The sequence below is a fragment of the Ptychodera flava genome, chromosome 7 (assembly GCF_041260155.1).
Source record: "Ptychodera flava strain L36383 chromosome 7, AS_Pfla_20210202, whole genome shotgun sequence".
In the NCBI taxonomy this organism is placed as follows: Eukaryota; Metazoa; Hemichordata; class Enteropneusta; family Ptychoderidae; genus Ptychodera; species Ptychodera flava.
In genome coordinates, this window is record NC_091934.1 from 41,562,819 (window position 1) to 41,578,485 (window position 15,667).

Below are 15,667 nucleotides of genomic sequence, written 5' to 3' on the forward strand. Positions count from 1 at the left end.
TAGAAAATGGATCCCCACCATTGGTATAGACTAAAAACATCTCGTAAAATACTCAGAATATCTGTCGAGAACACATTGTACATTGCATTTTAAATATACATTGAAAGCCGAAGTATTTCAAGTTAGAGAGTTTTTTTAAACAAAATGCTCTTCCTAAACGAATGGTGCCGTTTAGTACCAATCTACGAAGGTTGACCAATTGGGGCAACTAATTTGTTTGTGATTTCTGCGAGTGGAAGTGCCTTATTCAAGAAACGCGTGATGTAATCAGTAACACACCTTTCTTCTGACTTGACTACATCGGCACAGCATTTATGATACGTACTGCAAGTTGAAAATAAGGTCATCAATTTGACATTATTTGAAATTATATTCCCCTGTCGATTGAATTAGGTTTGTTTGTATGACATAAATTTGAATTGCAACCTTGAGAGTGAATTGATTATGTCACACAGACACAGCATTTGAATTCGAGTTACTTCTCAAACTAAACTCTCTTAAGAATATTATATAAATTTACAGTACAAGGCTAAGAAGTTATGTTTGCTTTACTTATACATTTGGTAGCTTATGGAACAGATCTATTGTCTTCAAAGCAAATGTGCTAGCAAAGCTGATTACCATCCTGAGAGAGAGAGAGAGAGAGAGAGAGAGAGAGAGAGAGAGAGAGAGAGAGAGAGAGAGAGAGAGAGAGAGAGAGAGAGAGAGAGAGAGACACTTCAAGTGTGGTTTAAGGAAACAAGTCACTATCAGTATCATTTCCAGTTTGTTGATTTTGCTTATTCGGTAAGACGGATTCTTCTGTTTCTCAGGGCACTCTAATAACATGTAAGCTCCGAGTCAAAAAGTCAAAGTCATTGTTAAACTCGAAACTTTGCCGCACACTTTCATATCTCCCCGTTTCATCGAGCACACACAATTTCACAACATATCTAATTCCGAATCCCAAGAGCCATATCACTCTGATGCCACTGTCAGCATTTTTTTTACACTTGTCTACTTCTTTCATGCGTCAAAACATATAAATCATAGCCTGTTAATACTCTTTGATATGGATTTAATATCTGACCAATAATCAACAAATATCATTCAAATCAAAACCGAGTATCGTAAATATGTTGCAATAGGTATACTAGTCCATATATTGCATCGGTTGTATTCGTCTATATTGTCCTGTATGCAAACAACGCCAACCAGAAGGATGACGGTACAAGCGGTACAGAGTTCACACTGGGTATTTTTTCTCAGTTTCTGCGCCCGCGACCACCTCGTCCACCTCGACCCTTTCCTCTTCCACGTCCCCTTGGACGACGACCGCCATTAGGTCTTGGCCTTCGGTGTGGTCGCCTCCCGCCCCTGGCCTTCTCCAGCCGTGGTTCTGGTCCGCCTTCCATCGGTGGTTCGGGTCCGCCTTCCATCGGTGGTTCGGGTCCACCTTCCATCGGCGGTTGAGGCTCGCCATCAACTGGTGGTTCGGGTTCGCCACCAGTGGTGGTTCGGGTTCGCCACCAGCTGGTGGTTCGGGTTCGCCACCAGCTGGTGGTTCGGGTTCGCCACCAGCTGGTGGTTCGGGTTCGCCACCAGCTGGTGGTTCGGGTTCGCCGTCACTGGTGGTTCGGGTTCGCCACCAGCTGTGTGTTCGGGTTCGCCATCAACTGGTGGTTCGGGTTCACCTTCGCCACCTTCTCCCTCCTCACCTGCGGGTGGTTCAGGCTCACCGCCAGATGGTTCTGGTCCAGGCTCTCCTCCGGTGTTTCCCCCTACTCCACCTTCACCTGCATTTATCGTTGGCACGTCATTCTGCTGGGCGAATACTGTCACTGTTGCCAACAGCAAGCTCAAGCAAATAATCAGCCTCATTATGGTAAAACCTGGAAATATAAATGAGAGAAATCTTTAACCTTCCCTAGAATAATAACGGTCAGTTTTCTGGCAGTTTTATAAATTAAAGTTGATGATCCAAGCACTGATAGAAATATTAATTACATTACAATCCAAATCCAAATAAAAGCTTAATACAATGTCATCATGGCGTACCGATCTTTTCAAGATGCAGTTCGCAAGATCACAATAAGATCGGCTCTTTCTCAAATTCCCGTACGAAATATTCTGGGGGAGAGAGAGAGAGAGAGAGAGAGAGAGAGAGAGAGAGAGATAGAGAGGAGAGAGAGAGAGAGAGAGAGAGAGAGTATATGTCCACCGTCAGAGACAAACAGACTGCAGATAGGACTGGCAAACTTACAGACAAATATGAAAACGTGTCGTTACAACGCCAGATATTCAAGCATGGACAAAATGAGAGAGACCATCGGAGAAAGCAATACCAAGCTCGAGTCGGAGAAAACGTGAAACGGCAATCGTACATTAACGGATAAAAACCATTCTCATGCAGCACTAAGCGCCAACGGTTACAACATATAAATTCAACGAGAATATAACGACTACGATGACTACAAAAACTTTACCAGTATGTACGTGCATCTGAAACCAGCAGATAAAAGCAAAAGCGTCGCAACATTACCGTGATAGCTGTGCACGACTCTTCACAATCAGCGAGCCTCTTCCTGAATGACCAGTGTGTGCCGTCCGTGAATGGTGACCACCTATTTCATTGCATAAGAAATAGATTTGAATTTGCCCTAGGGATCAGATGTGTAACGTCTTAAAAAAGTCACCGTGACACGGAACTTCAAGGCAATGTCGGACTCAACACGATTCTGAATTCAAAAATCTGTATAGCACACTAAATAACTTTCACTATACAAACCAGTCCTATCGTCATTTTCTCCCATTTATATGTCTTTATAAACGTGAGACATATAGAGCAATACGTTATCATGTAACTGCATGGTGTAGAATTAGCCAAACTTACGGGCTTTTGGCTCTTGCGACCATTGTCGCAGATTTGACTTTCTAACGACGTCGACAAAATAATGGAGAGAGACAAACTTGTGACTGGCACAAGCTTCAAATCTACTCATCTACTCAAATCTACTACTTTAAAATATGATACAGAAAGAAATCAGACACGTTTATTTCTTCTGTTTTTTTCTTCATGTCCTTCATGTGAATGATAAATAAGTCGACTTCAAAATTCTAGTTGATTTCAAATGCATTGTCTTTTTATAGGCATAGAAGAACAAATCAAAAGAAATGTGTTGATAATTAGAATTTTTATGAGTTAGAGGTAATCCGGTACCAGGTACGGATAGCGGAACCTGCCTGCTGATCAGACCAAACTACAACTAGTATGTAAAGTAAGGGGCATTGTCTCACCATGTTCAGAACACGTGCAAATGACTGATAAACAAACCTACAGATCTGGTCATCGCCCTTTTTGGCATGAGGGTTGGAGTCAAAGGCCAAGATGTGTTGCGTCCTTTGTCCTAACTGTAGAAAGATGCTGGAAATGGGCCAATCCCAAATATTTACGGTCCATTATGTCCACCAGTTCCGTGTACGAGTCACTCTAAGGAGGTGATTGGTGCGGTGTTTTCCTGTGATTTTAGAGGCGAACAATTACGGTGTTAGTTTGAGTCGGGTACCGTTAAACAAACTTTCCCCAGAAGCAGAATAAAATTGTTTCGTAAGGTGCAACAATGGGCAACTTTTTTGGCAGAGAGCAGATGTGACCTTATTATGAAGCGAATTAAATAAAAGAAAAAGTGACTGAGTGGTGACAATTTTGTCGTTTTTCTTCGTCATATCACCTGATTAGTTTGACAAACAAGTGGCCTACAAGAATTACCACAAGTATGGCATTGTACACGACAAGAAGCCAACAGGCGTATTACAGCACATAGCTTTACCATTGCCTGATAAGTAACCCTCACACCAATCTGACGAGTAATTAAAACCCCCTCACAGAGCCAATGATTTCGAGGAGATTTCAGACCAGCTTAAGTTTCAAAAAATATATCATCGAAGAAGTGACGCCATGACTGAAAAATTTAAATCTCACCTCATTTATTACAAATGACAAAAAATGACTGTTTTTGTCCAAAAAAAAATTGAAAATATGGTTACCCAGTAAAATATCCATATCTTCACTGACTTCAGGCAGATGACTACCCATAGCTAGTGCTGTTTAAATACTTCCGTTTACATTCGTATGATATAATAGAAAAATGGCATTGCGTTAATATCATTCTTGAAATTTTTACAAAAGGACTCGGTCGGAAAAGCCGCTGTGAAAAACGTATTCAAAATCGGTGTCACTATTCTACATACATAACTATATTATTAGACACACAAATTCCCTCTGAAGGGAAGAAAAGCGTTAGAAAAACAAATGAGGAAGTTACTCAGAAGAAACCAAAACAGAGTTTCAAAATAATAATAAGAAAAAGAAGTAAATTCATACAAAAAAACAACAATAGCATGATTAATCCATGAAGAGTTTACAAGATGAAATAGAAAATTCGAAGAAACTGTTAAAGAAAACGATGACCAACGCCTCAGTTTATCCCTGACGCTTTCAATAAATACTATCACTAGACATCTTGATCGTTAGGTAAGTAAGCGACTCTTACTCGAACAGATCTGAAAGCTACCAGTAATGGAGCATTTTAGAAATTCACCCCTAAAGGAAAGGACAATGCTGAAGTGTTTATTATCAGTTCTCATCCTCTTTGAGGGCTGAAGGCTGTCATGGAGCAAAATCTTAGGGTACATTGTATTTCTGTTCGATGTGTCTTAGAAGTAAAATGGGCCGGGAACGCCGATTTTTCTCCACTCTTGTCGAATCATCGATATTGTGAAGAAAATAACAATGTTTTTAAGTTTGAGTCATCAGCCATCTCAATCGTTATTTTATATTCCTATGACTTGTTGCTATGAAAGAAGGGTTAGCGTCAGTTAATTTTGAATTCAAACAGATAAAAACAAAAGTAACATAATATTGTATACTATAAATAAAAATCAGATACTGTTTTGTTCAGCAACTGTCTTTTTAATCAGAGGTTTCGTAGCTCCAAATCATGTTCTGTAAAATCGAAATTCCTTCATATAAAACTCAGAGTTTTGAAACAGAAGTTAGCATTGCCGAGGGCCAAAAGCTAGGTGTATTTCGCATTTTCGAAATTTCCTCAAGTAAGTTAGGCGCTTACGGAAAATACTTCACTGTAACTTAAACCATGTGTCAGATAGTCCCTTTTAGAGACCTCTCGGTACAGCCATATCCTATCAAGGCAATATCACCGTGTCATAAACCCTGGGAGGACAATCAAGAACTCTTTCTGAAACACACATATTATGAAGTCATAGAGTAGTAAATCATGACAGCTCCAAACTCTGATGTTACCTACTTGGACAAAATTTGAATTTTCACTGCGTTATATGTTACTTGTAAAAATCTTTCAGAGTAATCCAGGTTTGAAAGAACCCGTCCAAATCTTTGCTCTGTGATTTGAAGTACTAGTATTCTCAAAATGTAATTTCAAAGTAAAATTAAAATTGTTTATAAAGGAAAATCGTCCCTTTACTTGTATAGGCTTCTCTGATTTTTCCTCACATTTGAGTACGTCGAGAGGTTTTCTCTTTAGTGAAAACTGATTTTCCTAGTAGGTCGTTCATTTATTAAAAGCGTAAATAATAAACAGATAAAAATAATTAAAATAAATAAATGTATAATTCAATAAATACGATGCCCATTTTTGTATAACTTTCCCGCTGTATCATGAATACACGATGACTTGTAGTGATTGATAAACCATCTCGATTCTAAGTGACAACGTTATGTAAATCATTGCCACAGAGGAATACAACATCTTGCTTTGAAATTCTGATGGATAATATCTTTGAGCGTAACATTACTTGAAAACTAATCTCTTCACGAAATTCTAAAACACTCACGCGTGTTAGAAAACAAGAAAAAAAAAACCGACTATGGGTATTACGCAAAATCACGACGCGTCAGTAGTAATAACCTTAAAATTGAATTCCTTAAGTGGTATGGATAAAACATTGAAAATTTAAATCGAAATTCCAAATTTCTTGCGATGTACGCGTACCACTGCGTTTCAGCTTACTTGATACGCGTTCCCAATGAAGAGACATCGGTGACTGACAGAGTTGGTGGACTCGTCTCTTGCATGCACTGACAGATTACGTAAGATAACCCGGAAAGTAGTAATGAATCGCTTTCGTTCAACTTCTCGCACATCACATCTCTGAAAACGATCATCTACCTAGGAGTGATCACGTGATCTTTGAGTATAGGCCAGATCTCACCATGGATGTTACATCCATGATCTCACCGAAAGGAGATTTGTATCGGTACCGAAGGGAAAAAAGGCTACTGAATGTCCAGTTTTTTTTGTACAAAGGGCGATAGGCTAAAAAAGTTTGAATCCTCATCTGAATGATATAGAGGACAATATTGCTGTCCGTTTGATAAAAAAACCCCTGCGATTGCATACACTGACTTACATCGGTGCGCGTAGAAAAAGTTTCAGACAAATAGGATTGAAAGCGATCACATGATGACATCGTTAATACCGATTAAATTACACTCCATGTTTTTAATTTTTGATTTCGGTGAAGAAAATTTAGGCAAGACAAGGCAACAGCGCAACAACTGTTTCGTCTAAGGCAGTACTCTTTTGCCTGTGAATATGAATCACAGAAGGTTTCCCGAATGTACGTTTTATACGTGGAACAGCCTGTTTTCCCCTCGGTCCACGTACGCGCTATAACGTAACAAGTCGTGCGTGAAGCTTATGAATAAGATGGTTTGGTGCGGTTTCGATTTGACTGAGTTCGTCAATAGAATACGGATGTACATGGGGACATCCCTACATCGCACAAAACCTTGCGTAATACTAATTAAGACGGTGTACGGTGGACATGCGAGATGTCGCTAATAGAGCGTAGCGGAGTATGTAACTTTATGAACACGGTAGTTCTCACAAAGGTGTGACAATCATGTGAAAACCCATCACTTGCTGCCGATACCTTTGAACATGTACACATAATGTTTGAAAGGAAAGATTGTCCACAGCTTTGTCAAAATAATTATTTTGACCTCTTTTCCCTTTGTTAAGGTAAGACCATTAGTAAAGACTTTTGAAAGGACAGCGGATGAATACAGGCTCATTGTGTGGGACTGTGTTAAGACAGACAGCAACAGCTTTGCCCTTCCGTGTCCGTCCATACAAGAAGCATTGAGTTTGGCCACGCTGTAAGAATGGTGAGTATGAGGCCTGTCGGGAGAACTTATCAATCTCTCGCAATGATCTACGGGTAGGGTGTTTTCGTCACTCATTTCACTTGAGATGGAATGGTCCTTTTCTCGGCACAGTATATCCAGTGATGAGGCAGGTAATGATCACTGGAAGGTGTACCACACTGACTTGGTCATTTATCAATCACAATTTGCATGGAGTCCAGCGCCACTCATTTGATACGTTGCAGTATAGCATCAGTGCTTGTCTATCTTATATCAATAAAAAATGTTTTTTTTTTTGCCATTATTGAGTTTTGTTGTCTTTTCCCTCTCAGCTATCAGATAGAAGTATCAACAATAGACAAAATTCGATCACAATTGAAGTTTTATTTGCAATAAGTAGGAAAAGGGAAATAAAGTGATAATGCCATAATGAAAAAAGTATAAAAAGAGAGGCAAAATTCAGAAGCTGTTTAAAACATCAATGTTTGTACTATAAAGACATTTTGATGTGAAATTGTCATGTTTCTCGCTGTATTGATTTCATGCAGTGGTTGTTAAGCTGGATCTGTGTTGAATGTCTTGTATTGAAATTAGGTAACAGGGCTCTCAAAAGTTACATATCAATCACAATTATTGGCATAATACATTCTATCTAGTTAAAACAAGCGGCGAGGAAAACCGTCATATATTATTCTTTACCGTACACCTGGTATGTACAAAATTAAACTGGTATGTACAAAATTAAACGGACTGCTGGCCAACAAAAATGTAAATATGAGCAAGCCAAATTTGTCACGATGAGACAAATAAGCTGTCTTGAATCTATGATAAGGGTGCCACAAAGGATTGAAATCTTGTTTTCCTGAAAAAATTACACAATGAATATTTGTGAATTTTGCAAACGAGCAAGGCTGCCCTGTTTATGTCTGGTGAATGCAATGTAATGATTAAAGCGATGTACTGTGCATAGACTCAAAGATTCCGTCGCGTGCGGGCGCTCCGGCGCACTGCGACCTACGACCCTAAGTGGTATCATGTAATGTCATTTCAGCTGGACAACTTAGGGGCTTAAAAATGATAAAATTAAATTTTTACATAGAAAATTCGGTTTCTAGTTATGTTTGAAAAAAATGATATACCACATAACAGTGATTTAAATATATCAATGCGCTGCCCGATGATAAAAGTCGTTCTATTTGTTAACATATTTTCGTCTGTCATCGTCGTCTGCTGTAGAGTATGGTTGTCATTTGCAAACATCTTGAGTTACGTACACAATGTGAATAAAATAGCCATGTGTTGTTACACTGTCTGTTTCTCAAATTAAACTGTACGTGTATAAATACAATATTTGAAATCGATTCTTGGCGCGCGGGCAATTTTCTGTTATCTGCCGGCAAGAAAAGGGCGGGGCGGGAGAGAAATTCATCTTGGACCCCATTTGACTGTTTTCCCTTGCTTAGCTAGCAGCAGTTAGGAAAAACTGTGAGAGCTGCAGTAGGATCGGTTTCTTGACTTATCGGGGGGGGGGGAGGGGCAGGCGTTGGAGGGACGTTTTGAAGCCGGGAGAGCACTGTCTACAGCTTGAATGATGTGTAAAGAATCATCTAGCATTTCACTTAGTTTGGGATGAGGCAAGGAAAACAATAAGGGAATATTTTGTAATCTAAAGGGGGGGGGGTCAGTTGCGAACAATTCTCCTTTCGCATGAATATTTGAATTTTGTGAAATAATATCATGGTAGAATAGTATACTAAACATAGAAACACCAATGGTTATGATTTGAAAATCGACTTGCTTGATGTATCGGTTCGACGAATCGTGTCAGACTATGAGTTATTTTTGCAGGCGTTTTATTCGTTTAATTCTTGGAATTAATGAGTAAACTCGGGTGAAAAATTCAACTATTGAAGATTGGAAATATTCTTAGCAAACTTTTTGCTGGTCAACAATGAACGGGACATTGTCAACTTAAGGGTTTAGAGACTTAAGAACTTAATAAAAGTGAGAAGAAGTTTGAGAATCAAGTTCAAGAAATATCCAATAGATAAACAGCTTCTGAAACCGAGTTTTGCTCTTTCGAGATGATTTTATTCTTAAAAAGACATATAGCATATATAAAACATATCATCTCAAATATTCCAATATACTATTGGTAGATCAAATAACAGCAAATAGATCAAATTCATATAAAAATATATCGCAAAGACCAGCTTTGCTCGTTGAGATCAGTGACAAAAATGGCAATGTTTACATTTCAAAGTTAAAAAAAATCAATTAAGTGCTGCATCAGGCAACGCATTCTATCTTCTGAACAGTATTTTAACGTACGCGTCTTTTGAAAGTGTCTCTATCACTGGAGCTTAAAATCAGTTCGTATCAGACTCAGTCTGGTAAAACATTGTTAAGTTTTTTATCAACCCTAAAAACTTACAAATTACGTAACACTAAGTATAAAATGTCCATGTATATCATAAATTTATTATGACCCTAGAAGCACACGTCTTAGCATTGATCTCTTAAATCGCCTGCCTGTGTTCAAATTTTGAGTTGGTCCGTGTGGCCCAAACTGCCGGCTCGGTGTTTCATCGAATTCTGGTTTTTGATTGAAAGCATCCCAATACTGGCCACTCTGCATCTCGTTACCAATATTATCACCGTCGAATGTTTGTCTTCCCTCGGGGTAACCACTCGCGATCTGGTTTCCTTGGTAATATCCATCGACCATATCGTTGTAGTATCCGTCGGCACCCTGTCTGCCAGTGTAGCCACCATCAGGCATCAGATTATTTTGGTAGTATTTATTACTTAAAGTTTGTAATTGACGATCAGAGAGAGCGTTGCTTGGCATTTGTCGGGCCTGATAATCAGTAATTGGCAATTTAGCTCCAGGAAAGTAACTACTTGGCAATCTACTCGGAAAATACCCACTTGATACTTGCATTCGACCATCATTGCGGCTAAGACTTGGCATTTGTCCATCTTGACCACCAACACTTGGCGCCTGACTTTCAGGATGGCCGCCGTTTGGAATCTGACCACTGGAACCCCTTGGCCGTCCAACACGTGGCGTCTGACCGTCAGGGCGGTTTCCACTTGGAATCTGGCCATCAGGACTGCTGCCACTTGGCATTTGACCACTTGGTCGGCCACTACTTGGCGTCTGGCCATCAGGGCGCCTACCACTTGTTGGCGTCTGACCACCAGGATTGCCACCACTTGGCATCTGACCCCCTGGATTGTTACCATCAGGAACCTGGCCACCTGGCATCTGACTTCCATCGGTTTGACTGTCGCAGAAACTCAAATCACTGTCCCGATCTGTACCGATTTTATTGCAGGCAAAATAGCATTGACCCATGAAATTGGTTTGTGCAGGGACACCTTTCAAGCAACCGATGGAATATGGATAGTGCTCTGTGAAATGGTATTGATAGAACCCATCGACATATCGACCACTACAGACATCTATATCAGCTGAAGTGAGATTATTGCCATTTTCATCTGTTGGACCATAAATTGGATAACCATCGATGGCCACACCAATGAGCTCTGATTCGTCATTGCTACGATCAAGAAGACACGTGGGCAAATCATGATAATGATACCTTCCTGTTGGGTCAGGGTGTCCGTTGCATACATGGAATACTTCAACTTCAGTGGCGTCTTCACCTCGAGCGTTGAAGAGATTGAATATTGGGATGCCATTCACAGATATGCGATCGATCCCATCGGCAAACAGCCTGGTGTTTCAGCTTCAGTAGGAGTTACCGGAACAGATATCTGGAAATCTTGTTCTATGATACTGTGAGGGTTGTCTTGATTCGGGAAAGATCCTGTTTGATGGTCGGGGATAACGTTGCTGGTGAAAATGTGAAGATCGCCCTCGGTGGCAACTGACACCCAACCAATCTGGTTCGTGTTTGACTCGGCAATTCCAGTTGTTCTGAACTTGGCCAGTTCGTCGTTCGTGAGTCCATGTACCAACAGAGTCGTGCTGTATAGTATTAACGCAAATGATACAGCATAACGTGCCATTGTCATGTTTAATATATTCTGCAAAACAAACAAAAACCAAAATTAGAGAACAACTAGCATATCTACTCTTTTGGTATATCTGTTATTCCACAAAACTCATTACTAATACTGGAGATCAAATGACGTCGCAAAATACATTAAAACGTACGAAGGTAAGTGGTGACACATATAAACAAACCTGTAATCTGAACTATAATGTTAATTATCAAATCACGTGGTCTGAAATGTTTTGTTATTAGTTTTCCACCCTCCACCATGTTTCAGTATCGTTTCATCTTATCGTATAACTCGACGAAAACTTGAACTTTATGTCCAATTCTCCATACATGCCATTACCCATGGAGCTAAAAGGTAATTATTTGTTGAAATATATTTTACATCAACTAGCGGAAATAGTTACAAAATTTGCCTTATCTTCAACTCCTTCCATAGAAAGTGAAGCGGAAGATTGCCTATTCTCCGACCCACTGCGCGTTTACAATGATGACATTCAAATATTATTGCACCCAACTTATTATTCGGTCATTACGATTGTTGGCATAGCGAAAGGTGATAGAGCATAGTTTAATTTGCGGGATGCAGACACATTTGAGCTCAGTGCGCCTCTCTTCTGCGCATTACAAGCTGTGATGCACGCACTTGTTGCCAAGAAAGGCATGCATGGCTCCCCAAAGTTAACTAGATATGAATTAGACGTCACAGCTTAATTGAACAGTAAAAACTATGATTGTCTTGCAACAATCAACGTTGTCTCTGTGTTCAGCCATTATTTGACTGGCAATTTTAAGGGTATTGATATCGGGAACTTGAGCTGCTCATAGTGGCAACTCTGCATATCACAACCACAGTCCCTCTAGATGGACTGTGTTACAACATTTCACGCTGTGAATTCTTTTTATGCAAACTCAAAAGTATTTGTTCGGTGTACAAAAATAACGAATATTTGATAGAGGGGGAAGATCACAATTTCCTACCTGTCCTTAGGTCGATGCTCTTGACGATAGCACTGATGACATCCCTTCGGCAATATCAATATCACTGTCATGAACACCATCATTCGACAGATATCAAATCGTGATTTGACCCTTGCTGCCACGTGTTAAGTTAATGCAAAGGCATTTTCAAATGAAAATGTCTACCTAAAGAAATTCTAACTTTAAATTTGTGGGAAAAGACTTACCTGCTACAATACGACCAATAATGAATCCTGGGATGATGTCTTGTTGAAGTGAGGCTTGCTTCGGTCTTCGTTCTTCCAGAAGGGAGAGTCGTACGTTTGAGTATTCTGCAGTATAAATCTCTGGACTGTTCGCGTTTGCAGAGAGGAACTGCGCTGTTTTGTGGCTTACTTGACGAGTTAACGTCCATATTTATAGACAGTTTTCTTGGTGGAGCCGTTCTCGCCATGAATCACCGTCGTGAAAGTTTAAAGACGGTTATCGAGCGAATTTAGGTCACTCTTTGTTAAGCTGTTTGAAGACAAGGCGTATGTCCATTGTATGCTCTTCCAGTGACGCATGAATAGCATGGTACTCATAGTACTACATTACAACACTACACACGTCAACTGTCTTTGTTCAAAGAGGGCATTCTGTGTAATATAGCATCCATTTTGTGCATATTTTATCCCCGGGAGGGCAATATCTAGATAATGCTCCTGACGGGGCATTATCTAGATATTGCCCTGCACCAGAGTAAACACTAAAAAGCACGCGTAAACAAATATTTTGTAACAGGTGCATGACATGCGACTTTATTACATGTAATTTATTCGTTAAACACGATCATTTTTTAGTCATTTGAAAGAAAAGCTTCCATTTTCTGGGATAACAGCTTCCACGTGTACGTAATTTTGTAGACTTTCGTGTCGATGGTTTCATTTTCTCCACTCTCGCTTTCAACCGCTTCATTCTTTATAGTTTGCTTGTTGTGTTTGAAGTCACAGGTCTTCGGTATTTTCGAGTTTCCTTGAAGCACCTTGCTAACTTCAAACTGCTGCTCAATGCTGGTACGCTGTAATGGTATAAAGAATATAGACATTTAATGGAAATATACTAATATTACAGTACTTAGCCTTTCGATTCTATTGAGTGATACTGAATACATTAAATTATAATAGTTTGGCATACAATTTGAATTAGCAGTAGTTATAGGTTGTCTTGTACTCTAATTTTGCAGTCGTATGTTACTGGTTCTTGCGCAGTATCAGCCTTACGGGCTTATCGACTCCATGTTGGTTTGACATTTCGTATTCAATTTTGTCTAGCTACCAGCTTACCTTATAGGACCTGATGGCAGCGCTCCGGTGACCAGTTTTTTCAGCAATAAGCTAGCTGCTCGTTTATTCCATCGCTGTAAAGACGTGTGGCGGCAGCTGCCCTCAAACTGTGGTTGCTGTAAAAACCTGATATCCCAGCGTTCTCGCACAATCTCCCCACTGTTTTTGCAAGTGTATTTTTTCCAATTGGCGTAGTGGAATACCAACAATTTGTCTGTATCTTCCTGGCTGGCTGCAAGTATTATACGTCTTGTGGACGATCTGGAGGACTACACAAAACAGTTATTTACTACATGGCGAAAACAGCAATAGTTGCGCATGTTAAAGTTAATACTCTGATCCAGATCTGTTCGATATTAAAAATGAATTAACACAATAACTGCAGTAATTTTCAATGAGTTATGTGTAAAATGGCTTGAAATTTCGCCACCGTGTACATCTTGGTTCATAATGATGATCTTTTATGGTACATAGTGAAAATAGCATTGTCACGTGATCTACAACTTCCATTTTCCCGCCAAAACCGTACATTATAAATAATCACAAAAAATGAAGACAAAATTATGGCTTGAGTTTGGAATATTTATTTCATGTTCAAATGTCAATTTGGCGGGAAAATGCCGGTTTTGGTCATGTGAAAAAAATAGCTGATTTTTTTGTATTGACAAATTCATTATGTTTACCAAATTTCAAGAAAATCCGACGATGTTTGATAACAAATCGCCAATTTCTTACATTTTAACTTTTTTGATTAAGGAACTTGAGAATATAAATGACATTGGACAAGAACTTACCAAAGTTTGTTGTACAAATCGTATAAACGGACGATGCATCTTTCTTTGTTGTCGGTATTTTCAAATGCCGTGGTAATCTTTCGCTGCACTTTCCTACATGCCAAGCCGCCACTGTTTGTTTTCGACACGTCCTCTGTGTACTCAAGATAATTTTTTCCGACAGATTTGCAAAACTTTTTACTATTTGCCCGGGGCGTAAATTTCTGTGTTCTTGCCACAGAGAAACATATACACAGAGTGGCAACACTTGCATGCCTTTTGTTCCATGGTCGTCTCGGTAGACTATTGGCTTTTCATATTAAATGAGCTTCACAGGTGTTAAACATTTTGGAGGCTTTGTTTGTGGTTGATAATTACACGAGATTATGCGAAAAATACGACGAGATGGCATCGTACTGCCAGTCGCGTAGCAACCATAGTTACTTTGTGAGCTCTCAGGCCAGAAACACTGCTTCACGCCAATCAAAACATAACACGCCAGCAGTTTCATAAACATGTCCTTCCTTGACACACGTGTAAAAGACGGTATGACTGACCGTAAACCATTGAGTAAAACCAGACAGTATCGATAAAAGACTTTCAAATTGGTTCAAACACACTCATTATATATTCATAAAAATATGAGAGGAATTTTTAAAACGGTAAAACTCATTTTCCTGAAGCTCAAAACACTTCAGTTTTCGCCAGCACGTCAATTCTGCTCAGCAACACACGACAACAACACAAACTTTGCAGAACATACTTTCGCTTAACAATTGGCGAAAATCCGAAAATTACCGAAGGATTCATGGTCGGCACTCTTCGGAAAAGAGAGGCGAAAGCAACCTGAGGCGAGGCGAACATGGATGGGTTACGTAGCCGCTTCACGCCTTTAACAATACCCGTTGCCACTATCTATCTTTCTCTATGGTTCTTGCCCCCCCCCCCCCCCCCCTGCAAAGCAAAATGTATGCCAAACAAGACTACTTGGGCATCCAATAAAGTTTGGGGTGTACTGTCCCCGATCAACTTCTGCTCCCAGAGATTTTCCTCGTCAGCCAGTGTCAAGACTTCGGCTTGACGTTTTTGTATACCAATGCCCATCCTACTTCTAGTTTTCATAACAGAGTCTAAACTATCCTGGAGCTGTTTAAAGGCCGAATCATTTAAAAAGCGGTAGGATTTACCTTCAACAGATAAGTGATTTTGCAGACTCATTATTAATTCATAAATTGTTTGGCCAGGATAATCACTCCCATCCTTCTTTCTCATTTCACAAACAAAACGCGACAACGCGTAATTTAGCTCATCTTTGGTCATTTCTTCTAACTGTGGTTGGATTACACTTATATTTAAGGACTGGTTTCTGTGCCATCTTATTTCTTTCACTTTGCCAAAATCGAAAGGTAT

At 39.7% G+C, this 15,667-nt stretch overlaps 1 protein-coding gene and 1 long non-coding RNA gene across 3 annotated transcripts; both read right to left on the reverse strand.

The window, feature by feature from the left end:
• Positions 1–1,040: 1,040 nt before the first annotated feature.
• LOC139136239 (circumsporozoite protein-like) lies at positions 1,041–2,929 on the reverse strand. 2 transcript variants are annotated; one of them, XM_070703975.1, is made up of 2 exons: positions 2,466–2,929; positions 1,041–1,871 (listed from the first exon to the last, which is right to left on the reverse strand). In XM_070703975.1, exons 1-2 carry the CDS (start codon positions 2,479–2,481, stop codon positions 1,462–1,464), a joined length of 426 nt encoding a protein of 141 aa, XP_070560076.1. In that variant the 5' UTR covers positions 2,482–2,929; the 3' UTR covers positions 1,041–1,461. The 2 variants fall into 2 exon arrangements, with proteins under 2 accessions (XP_070560076.1, XP_070560078.1); XM_070703977.1 differs by having other exon boundaries at positions 2,522–2,871.
• Positions 2,930–12,941: 10,012 nt separating this feature from the next.
• Positions 12,942–14,501, reverse strand: LOC139136240 (uncharacterized). The gene is made up of 3 exons (XR_011553165.1): positions 14,279–14,501; positions 13,485–13,753; positions 12,942–13,219 (listed from the first exon to the last, which is right to left on the reverse strand). It is a non-coding gene; the product is annotated as an uncharacterized lncRNA (long non-coding RNA).
• Positions 14,502–15,667: the final 1,166 nt, after the last annotated feature.